The following is an 11307-nucleotide window of genomic DNA, read 5'->3' as shown; positions in this document are numbered from 1 at the left end:
TGGAATACTATGCAGCCATAAAAAAGGATGAGTTCATGTCCTTTGTAGGGACATGGATGAAGCTGGAAACCATCATTCTGAGCAAACTATTGCAAGAACAGAAAACTAAACACTGCATGTTCTCATTCATAGGTGGGAATTGAACAATGAGAACACTTGGACACAGGATGGGGAACATCACACACCTGGGCCTGTTGTGGGGTTGGGGAGAGGGAAGGGATAGCATTAGAAGATATACCTAATGTAAATGACGGGTTAATGGGTGTAGCACACCAACATGGCACATGTATACATATGTAACAAACCTGCACATGGTGCACATGTACCCTAGAACTTAAAGTATAATAATTTAAAAAAATCAATCAATAAATAAATTTAGTCCCAGTAGCCCTTGTCTGGGGACAACTCCTGGCTTTGTGATTGTAGGCATTGAAATTATCTAAGCCTTATTTTTCTCCATAAAATAGGGATAATGTACTTATTTCACAGGGCAATAGCCCTGTGAATTGATAGCAAATGTAAAAAATGTTTCATAAGTAGTGAAGCATTGTCTAAACATATAAATTAGTAATTTTCTTCCACTCTTCTAATAGTGATATTTATTTGAATAAAAGTATCATTGAGGGTTCTATTTTATAAATCTCTTTATTGATTGTAACAGTTGCAAAACCTGGAATATTAAGAATCAAAATAGTGTGAATGAATAATCACAATTATGAAAAAATTGTAGAAGTGTACTTTACTAGCAATGGCTGAAATAGGCTGGTTAGTGACCTCATAACCTGTAAACCAGCAGAAACTCAGTATCTCCAGAAGGAATAAGGAGATTGTAAAAATCAACTGGAGGAAGACAAATTCCAGTAGGGGGGTATCTGGGAGTTCAAAGGACGTGACCAGACTTCTGATCTAAAGACACTTGGATTATCTGCCACTGTCTCTCAACGAGCCAACATCTACTCAGGGAAGACAAAGACAAAGTGTTGTTTCTAGAGAGGAAAGCAAAGGAGAAAAGTAGGAACTGTAATAGAGAAGTCACCACGATGGAACTTTGCCGTGATGGAATAAAAAACGGAAGAGAGTCAACTAGTGTTCCAACCTATAAAAAAATTGGAACCTATCTCCTCAGGGATGAATTTTCTCCTCAAGTCTGTAGTCACTGATCATAACTACTGTATTTTCATTTCTTAAGGAACAAAATGGGACTTCATCTTGGTATGGAGGGCATGAGGAACATACAGTTGCCTTGAGAAAGTTAACCCTCAAAAACAATGTATCGGCCAGGCGCTGTGGCTCATGCCTGTAATCCCAGAGGTGGGCGGATCATGAGGTCAGGAGATGGAGACAATCCTGGCTAACACGGTAAAATCCCGCCTCTACTAAAAATACAAAAAATGAGCTGGGCATGGTGGCATGTGCCTGTAGTCCCAGCTACTCAGGAGGCTGAGGCAGGAGAATCACTTGAACCCAGGAGGCGGAGGTTGCAGTGAGCCAAGATTGCACAACTGCACTCTAGCCTGGGCAACAGAGCAAGACTCCGTCTCAAAAACAACAATAACAACAACAACAACAGAAACAACAACAAACCACCACCACCACCAACAAAAAAAACCAATGTATCAGAGGGAAGATGAACAAAATCATCTTAAGGAAAAGAAAAAGCTTCCAGGTCTGCAGAACTTAGTAATCAGCATGAATGTATTTACAAATTGAAAAAAGAAGTCAGGTAGAGGAGGGTTGGGTTAGCGCTAAAGGTTAGAAAAAGAAGTTGCTAGGTGAAATTTGGTCTGGGGAGATGGAGCTCTGGCAAGATTGCAATTTGAGATGGATACAATAGGTCTCTGAGCTGGGTTTCATTAAGTATTTGAGTTGAATGTTGGTGGTTTTAAGAGTTTGACCCTTCACCAGCTTCTTTTCTGACCTTATATTCTTTTCCAAGGCATTTTACCTTGTCAAGAGACGCAGGAAGAGGTGGATGGGTAGCCAAGCCTTCAGGGCTACAAGGTGGATCCTGAGGACCAGAACAGCTTGCAAGCTTCTCCCTGGGGAGTACCTTTTCCCTCCTGGCCTCTCCACCCATTGTTTGTGAACACTTCTCATAATCTAATTTCCAAAGAAACATCTAACGGAGGCTGTATGGTCAAAATTAAGTGTTGAGATGAGTTATCATTTCCATCACATTTTCCTCAACCTTGGAATCAATATTCATATTTACTGAGGGGATTTTCTTTGGTGATACCTGCCATATTCTGCTTACCTTCTTATATACAGAAGCCATGATAGCTGTCCGTACTTTTACACCCAGCATGAAGCACAGCTGGAAATAACACTGAAGGCAGAAAGACTGAATGAGAGCCGCAGCGAATAAGAGGATTGCACAGAGATATCCAATCCACAAATATGTGTCACGGTCACTTGCAAAGGAGATCAGCAATCTGCCAGAGAAAAGCCAAGTTAGTTATATCCATAAGGCCTCCAAGGACACCTCTCTCCTCGTGCACAGCCAGCTAGACTATGCTACCTTTATACTGTAGGTAACAAAAGTGACCAGAATTGTCCAAAGCCTTTGGAAGACCTAAGCTCCACAGTTTCACCAGTGTCCTTTTTGTTTTGTTTTCTTTTTGATACAGGGTCTTGCTCTGTTGTCCAGGCTGGAGTGCAGTAGCAGGATCATAGTTCATTAAGCCTCGAGCTCCTAGGCTTAGGTGATCCTCCCACCTCAGCCTCCTAAATAGCTGGGTCTTCAAGCATGTGCCATCACATCCAGCTAATTCTTCTCTTTTGTAGAGATGGGATCTTGTTATGTTGACCAGCCTGGTTTCAAACTCCTGGCCTCAAACAATCCTCCTGCCTCAATCTCCCAAACTGCTGAGATACAGTCATGAGCCACCATGCCTAGCCTGGCGTTCTTGCTTTTACTTGGAGATGAGCAGCAAGAGTGTAGGGTTTATAACCCATGGCTATGAGAATGGATAACGAAAGAAATGCTCCACATAGCTGCCACTGCAATGCTTTGTCCCTGTTTTTCCCTGCAGGTGGTTCATTCCATAGATCGTGGCAGATTTTGAAGTCTTGTCAAGATTAACCCGAACCGCCCATGGAAGGCTGTGACAGAGAGATGAAGTCAGTTACTCTCCAGGGGCATGCTGCCCACCCCTTGGGCCTGGCTCAGCCCTTAGCAGTTTAACAAGAAAGAGCCCCTAACGATTACCCGGCCCCCTGTGAGGAGAGAGACATGGAAAAGAGAGAGGCTAAAGTACACATCATCATACATCTTGAAAACTGCCTGCAGTCTTCATGAACACAAGGCTAAGGTGGAAGAAAATGATGAGCATTTTTACAAAATGGGAATTGAAGAAAAGCTCCTGCTTGCATACACGGGGCAAAAAGGAGGGTGGCAGAGGAGGCCCTGAAAGGACCATCTAAGGCCTGAGGACTCACTTCAGCAGCTGAGGACTCACAAACGTGAAGATGTCATTCACTAGCTTCAGTAGGAACGATTTCAGGAGCACTGTGTAGAAAGTTTTGAACAGAGCCTTGATCAACCAGGATTTTGGAACATCTTTTTTGGTCCCAGACTTCTTTTTTTTCTTTTTAATGTCATCCTAGGTACAAAACCAAACAACAGTGTCCACAGAGTTATGTCTGTTCCTGGCCTGAGCAGCTTCAGGATGGTCAGCCTGTGAGCCCCGTGGCCTTCTATGTACAGGTTTTGATCGTCTCTCCCTGGTCTAGTTGCTTCTGCCTTTCTAGCTGCCTGCACTGATCCACTCTCCCACTGCTAATTGACACTTGTAATCTATTTTGGGTTAGAAAACCAGGCAACTAACCTGGTAAGAGTACCATGTAAAAACAGAGACCCATCTGCGTGAGGGCCTGAGGGGCAGTCCTGAGAGCGAAGGGCCTGGGCATGGTGCTGAGAGGCCCTTTCAGTTCTTTTCATGCTTGTGGTTGCTGTGAGATGTTATGGGTTGAACTGTAGCCCTACCCCCAAAAGCTATGTTGAAGCCCTAACCCCCAGTACCTTAAAATGTGCCCTTATTTGGAAATAGGGTCTTTGCAGATGTAACCAAATTAAGATGAGGTCACAGGGGCCCTAATGTGGTATAACTGGTATTTTTACAAGAATAGAAGAGACAGACACAGGGAGAAGATGGTCCTGTGATGGTGGAGGCAGAGATCAGAGTGATGCATCCGGAAGTGAAGGAACACCAAGGGTTACTGGCAAACACTAGAAGGTGGAAGAGAGGATTCTCCCCTCCAGGTTTCAGTGGGAGCAAGTCTGCTATCTTGATTTCAGCCTCCTGGCCTCCTGAGCTGGGCACAGTACATTTCTGTTTTAAGCTATCCAGTGTGGTACTCTATCATGGCAGCCCTGGGAAACTAACACATGCGGCATTACAACTCAGTCACCAGCCTCTTTGTCTATGCTTTGGCCTCCTCATTACATCCTCCTGAGTCTCATCTTGCCCCAAATTCCAGCTTCTCAGCCTACCAGTGACACTCTCTCACAATGTCTTCCACTGAGGTCCCATCCGATGGGTCTCCCTTGCTGGGACAACTGCCCTGGCTTCCCTTCCAGCTTCTACTCTTGCCCCCAACGATCCATCCCCTGGGGAGTTGCCCAAGTAAGCTCTTTACAACATGAATCCAATCTCATTACTCTCTGCTCAAAACCTTCCACTGGCAATCAGCCTTCAGATAAAGTCCAGATTCCTTATTGTGGCCCACAAGGGTCCACACAGCTTAATCCCTGTCCACTTCCTTGAGCCCATCTCACCCCATGCGTACCCTCTCCTGGATCTTCTTGCCATTCCCTGAGTAAGTCAAACGTGTTCCCCTCTCAGCCTCGCATGCCTGCTCCTTCTGACTGGAACACACTTCCCTCTGACTGTCCCTCGGAGGGCCTGATCTCATCATTTGAGTGTCTGTTCAGACATCACCTCCTCTGAGAAGCTTCCCCTGTTACCCTGTCTAAAGTCGCACTTCACTCCAAATACACTACTGCTTTATTTTCTTAATAGCTATTATTACTTTCAAAGAGTAACCTATATATGGGCTTAATATATATTTTCTAGCTCTCAAAAGATGAGCACTCTTTTAGTGCCTGGAATGGTCACTGACACACAGTTGTGTTCAATAAATATTTTCAAGTGAATGAATCAACAAATTGGCTGCTCATGCTAATTTGTACCAAGGTGCAAAATCTAGAAATGCTAAGGTATTATTTTTTTGAAAACCGTATTTCATCATGGAAAATTTCAAAAGTACCTCAAAGGAGAGAGAACAGTACATTACACCCCATGTATCCATCACTAAGGTAGTATTAGTATTGTGAATACCATTAATAATATGCAGTGCACTGAGAAGTATGAAGTGCTGTAAAAATGTAAGGACAGAATCGCCATGATGCTGATGTACTCTTGCCTGAAACATGCAGCGCGCTCACACAGACACTCAAGGGAAAGTTACCAGGACAAGGACATCTTGGCTTTGACTCTGATTCTTGTTCAAGCCAGGCAGCCTGGCTCCAGAGTTCTGCTGGGAGCTCTTCTGCTGGCGTTTCTGGAGTGCCCGCCTGGCTTTCTGAAGCTCTGTCTTCATGTGCGTTTCAAACTTGCTCACTAGTATCTTGGTTTTCATCTCTTCATCAACTTCCCAGACATCTTCAAGTGTCAGAGGATGCTTGTAGCCTTTCAGAATGATGCTGGAACAAGAGCGAACCACAGGGTGAGACCCTCCAGGCTGGGTCAGAGGCTATCTCCACCACTTCTCTCAGAACCTACCTCCAGGTTCTGGGATAGAGGGACAGAAGAATGGGACTAGCCCCATCTCCTGGCCCTTTGAACTTGACAGAGGAGTGGGGAGAGCAGAAAAAGGAACGGACAGGGTCAACAGAATGTGTTAGAAGACAAGAGAAGGGAAAGAGAGCTAAAAGAGCATCACCTTACCCTACTCTTGCTCCTTCCTCCTCAAACACTGGCTGCCTCTCTGCCACTCTGGTATCTCCTTGGGGGCCTCCTTGATGCCCTCAAGAAATAAAGCAGCCCCTGTGGCATCTTTGGTTTTGTGTGTGTGTGTGTGTGTGTGTGTGTGTGTGTGTGTGTGTGTTTTTCCAAGACAGGAGTCTCACTCTGTTGCCCAGGCTGGAGTGCAGTAGCGCAATCTTGGCTCACTGCAGCCTCTGCCTCCCGGGTTCAAAGTGATTCTCCTGCCTTAGCCTCCCAAGTAGCTGGGATTACAGGTGTGCAACACTCCACACGACTTCTTCTTTTTTTCTGTTGAGACGGAGTTTCTACTAAAAATACAAAAATTAGCTGGGCATGGCGGCTCATACCTGCAACCCCAGTTACTTGGGAGGCTGAGGCAGGAGAATCGCTTGAACCCAGGAGGTGGAGGTTGCAGTGAGCCAAGATCACACCATTGCACTCCAGCCTGGGCGACAAGAGTGAAACTCCATCTCAAAAAATAATAAATAAATAAAATAAAAAATCTTGCTGTCACTTTCAGAGGAGTGAGAGAGTAAGGATACAGACAACCCATACTCCAGGCTTTCCTACCTGTCATACCAACTGTAGGTAATGCTACTCAGAAACGAAGCTGTGGATGATGGATTCTGAAAGACACAAAAAAATTGAAAAGTAAACCAATTGGAGACAGGAACTGCATGGGACTCTGAAATCTGAAACTGATTTTTTAATGATATAATGTTGTGCTAGAAACTAGATATGATGTTAAAGTCAGCTTATCAACATGTGTTTATTTGGAGACCCTAAAGCCACTAGTAGAATGATAATCAGATTTTCTGGCATAGATACATGAATGAGTTAACTATGCTGACAATTGGCAGGTGAAAGCAAAAGTCAGCATTTTAATACTCTCATCACTATCTGTTTCCTTGTCATAAAATGGTCTTGTGGGGCCTCCATGAGACTCAGACTTCTTAAAGTTATATTCATTAAGATATCATCCAATTAAGTAACATATGAGATGGGCATATTTAGAATCTCACATTTGATGACTCATTTTCTGAAAATGCTGAAAAGATCAGGATCAGGATCTGGAATCCATAGGAGATGAAGAACAGGCAGGAGTAGGCCAGATTAGAATTGTCACCCTATGAAGAAAAAAACAAAGAGGAAAAAATGAGCCTTTTGTCCAAATGAAGTCTACATGGCCCGTATATATCACTGCTTGTGATTAAAGCCTATGATCAAATCCCTGTAGTACAATTCGATCCCGGAGCTCAGTTTGATGTAATTTACTCTTAGAAGATGCCCCGTGGTACCTCCTCGTGTCATCCACTCTTTCTTCCTTACCTGCAAGAGTGTCCGGATCAGAGTCTGAAATTGGAAAGTGCCACAGACTATTGAGAGAACCCAGAATAGGGACAGGAACCAGGAGTTTTTCTGTACACACCATTGTCTGCTGTATTGGATCAGCAAAACCAGGAGCTGGAGAGAAATTCACATGATGTTCTGAAGAATACTGCCACTAACCGAGGACTCAGGGGAGAAGGATGTCAGAGAACATGGGAAGAAAGAAAGGAGGGCTGAGGGAGGAGACTGCCGTGACTAATCTGGCCAGGTAGAGAGCACACAGATGCTAGGTTGAACATTTCCCCCCCATGACATCCAGCTTCTTCTTTCAGTGCCTCATCTCTCTCTATGGACCACACTTGAGTGGGATGCTTGCCAAGAATGTAGAAGGTCACTATCTGCATTTTAGTGGAGTTACTTTGGGAGCTAGAAAAACCTTTCCAAGATGCACGAAAATTAATTTCAGACGTTACGGTAGTAAGGTCGGAAGACAGGTTCTAATTAATTAGGTGCAAGGCGTCCGTAGCTTGATTTTCTAATATAAGATTAAGCAATTAATTTAAAAAAATTGCCCTATATCATCTACTTTAGATATAATAAATTAAATGTTGATTTCCTAGACCTAATGCTGTGCTCCTAAAACAGCATTCTGGTGGGGAAAGAGACATGATTTATAACATTTGCCCAGCGAGGATTGTGCCGAGCACATGGTCTAAAGGGACCACTGCTACTGAGACCCAGCTGACACTGCTCTGCCTGAACGTAGGTTTGCAATTGCCAGACATTCTGATTTTTCAATAAAGTTTGAAAGTTCAAATAATTATGCGTCATTAGTTGCCACTGAATTGATGGCAATTAATTAAAGTGTTATTTAAACACTGTCTAGGCCCACCCCCCGAAAAAATGCCTGCAGGAGAGACATTAGTTTTCTGATATCAAGTTTATAGAAACTCTAAGCTCACTGATCCATTGTTTAGAGTCATCAATCAATTTAAAAATACTATTTACAGCATTTAAAATATTCTTTTACATCAAGAATCTTAGCTCTCCTCTGTGACCCTTAGATGGCAAGATATGTGGACATAAGATATACATCTTAGTCATGAAAGCTAATACTTAACCTAGGGAGAAGGCTCTATACATTAATGCTCAAATGAAGATGAAAAGCTAAAATTAGTTTCACCCCATTCCAACCAAGCTTTGCCTCACTATGGATCCCGTGAAAAAGACAGATGACCTTGGAATTAATTTCATCCCCAAAGAGTACATTTCAGCTAGATGCCTGTGGGTAATGAAAAGGGAAACACAGGGCAGAAGCGGTGATAGGTCTTACCCATGTGCCTAGGTAGAGGCTTGGATTGGTGTATCGAACAGCAGGGACTGTGGCTTGTCCAGAGTCTTCTGTGAGTACAAGGGCCAACTCTATGGCTGCTAGAATGAGAAGAAAACCAACAAATACCTGAGAAGGGAAAAAGACCACCGTTAGGAGGATATCATTCTTTATAAGGCTCTTAGAACATAATGGTTTCCAGTGATGGATAAGAAAAATGGTATACAGCGATTCAGATAACACAATAAATATTTCTGGAATGAATGGATACATACAGTGCAAGTGATAGAATAATGTTCAAAGTATGCCATGATCATTGTTCTTGAGGAATGCTGAGTGTGAAGTTTTAAAATATGTCTGCAGACTTTTTGATATTCCTTTCTTCAAAGAGCAGAGCTTAATTCCCCCTCCCTTGAGTGTGGGCTGGGGACTTAGGGATGTACTTCTGGTGAACAGAAAATGGCAGAAGTGACAGTGTGTGACTTCCAAGGCTAGGGCATGAAAAGCAGTGTGGATTCTTTTTCCTTGTTCTCCGTCTCCGATTGCTCACTCTGGAGGAAGCTACCAGTTGGGTCATGAGAACACTCCAGTAGTTCTTTGGAGAGGTCCACTTGGTAAGGAACTGAGACCTTCTGCCAACAGCCAGTGAGAAACTGAGGCTTCCTGCCACCAGCCACGTGAGAGTCATCTTAGAAGCAGGTCTTTGAGCCCTAGTCAAGCCTTCACATGCCAGTAGCCCCAGAGAGCACATACTAACTTCAACCTCATGAGAGACCTTGAAGCAGAACCTGGGTAAGCTGCTTCCAAATTCTTGACCCATAGAAACTGTTAAGATTTAAAGTATTCTTTTTTAGCTGCTAAGTTTTGGGGTATTTTGTTGCACAGCAATAGAAAGTACTAGGTTTTAAAGGCACTATTCCCTTTCTTAGGCCATAGGTTTTTTGTTTTTGTTTTGAGACAGAGTCTTACTCTGTGGCCCAGGCTGGAGTGCAGAGGCACAATCTCAGCTCACTGCCACCTCCACCTCCTGAGTTCCAGTGATTCGCCTGCCTCAGCCTCCTGAGTAGCTGGGATTACAAGTGTGCGCCACCACACCTGGCTAATTTTTGTATTTTTAGTAGAGACGGGATTTCACCACGTTCGCCAGGCTGCTCTCAAGCTCCTGACCTCAGGAGATCTGCCTGCCTCGGCCTCCCAAAGTGCTGGGATTACAAGCATGAGCCACCACACCCAGCCCCAGTCTTGATCCCAGATAATGCCAGTCAATATTTGTCCTATGAGCTCAGAAGACATGATGATACACATTATACTGTTTTAAAGGCCCACATCCCCACCTATCAGGAGGGAAAATTACTGCCTCCACTGAGGAAATATACCAGCATCTTAGCCAACAAAACAAAGATATTTATGTGGCACCATCTTCCCTCCCCTCATCCTTTTATGCTCCTACCCATCTACCCTTATTCATTCTTTTAAGTCTCATTTATCTGGAATGTCTCAGGCAGAGATAATGGGCCCTTTGTAATGAAAACCAGCCAAGGAAGGAGATGAATGCACCTTTACTTTAACTAACAGGATCAGTGCTATTATTTAGTAAGGAGTAGAATCAGAGACATGTTAATAACTGGAATGCATTTTTTCAAGTATATAATACGCTACAGGGTGTTTTCCCCACAAGAGACTATGCGGTTTTGGAAAAAAAAATAGCTTTATAGGTGGTACGTTATGGTTGCCTTTAGGTAAACTAGGAGGTAAAATAGAGCAAGCTAGAGCTAAGGCACCTGCCATTGGAGATGACTAGAGGATGCTAACCAGCAGCCTACTCCCCAGGCTAGGGAAAAGGAGGGGGCCTTGCCACAGACTTATATATATTAAACTCATACAATGGATTTGAAATACACTGAGCAATTTATATCAAAAAAGACCGGTTAACTTTATAAAGAACTTCTACAAAGTAATTTAAAAAAATACTCTAATAACTCAATGCAAAAGAAGAGTATATAATATAAATGGATTTTTAAAAAAACCCAAAAGGCTTTAAAACGTATGAGAATATGCTTAACCTCATTAATATGAGAATACAATTTGAAAGTATAATGACATACCACTTTTGCCTAACCAATTAGCAAACATCAAAAAATGTGATACAAAGTTGGTGAGACCGAGGAGAGCCTCTTTGGAGGGCAGTTTGCACTGTCTACAAAAATTATGAGTTCACGTATCCTTAACTCAGTCATTTCATTTTTTTGAATTTATCCTATAGATGCACTTGAATACACAAGTATATACAAAGCTGTGGATTGCAGCATTGCTTATGATGCAAAATATTAGAAACCAATGACACTCATGGCATATAGGGCACATAAATTATGGTACATTCAAATAACAGCATCTCAAGGAATCATTACAAAGAAAGAAGCAGACCTTTTGTGGGATTGAGCTGGTTGTCTCCTGTTAATGTGGAGGGGACTGACTTCATCCTGGCTTTTTGATACTTCTACATTTGGAGAAATTTTACATATTTCTCTAAGATCTTCTACCTAGATACTTAAATCTTAAAGCCTTAGCCATTTTTACAGTCCAGCTCTTTAATTTTCTCCCACCTTTTCTTTCTTTTTCTTCATCTTTTTCTTTTTCTTTCTTTTTTTTTTTTTTTTTTTT

At 42.8% G+C, this 11307-nt stretch overlaps 1 protein-coding gene across 1 annotated transcript in view; it reads right to left on the bottom strand.

Moving 5' to 3' along the window:
- The window catches only part of ABCC2 (ATP-binding cassette, sub-family C (CFTR/MRP), member 2), a 59391-nt gene that overhangs the window by 40564 nt on the left and 7520 nt on the right, over positions 1–11307 (bottom strand). The window contains exons 3-9 of the mRNA XM_011977381.1: positions 8650–8775; positions 7317–7451; positions 7010–7114; positions 6558–6613; positions 5470–5704; positions 3439–3602; positions 2255–2432 (exon numbers count right to left, since the gene is read on the bottom strand). Coding sequence (XP_011832771.1) covers positions 2255–2432; positions 3439–3602; positions 5470–5704; positions 6558–6613; positions 7010–7114; positions 7317–7451; positions 8650–8775 — 999 coding nt within the window. The remainder of the gene's footprint in view (positions 1–2254; positions 2433–3438; positions 3603–5469; positions 5705–6557; positions 6614–7009; positions 7115–7316; positions 7452–8649; positions 8776–11307) is intronic.

The sequence above is a fragment of the Mandrillus leucophaeus genome, unplaced genomic scaffold, assembly GCF_000951045.1.
Source record: "Mandrillus leucophaeus isolate KB7577 unplaced genomic scaffold, Mleu.le_1.0 Scaffold18, whole genome shotgun sequence".
Lineage (NCBI taxonomy): Eukaryota > Metazoa > Chordata > Mammalia > Primates > Cercopithecidae > Mandrillus > Mandrillus leucophaeus.
Note: the sequence above shows the minus strand (reverse complement) of the source record. Positions and strands in the feature narration are given on the sequence as shown.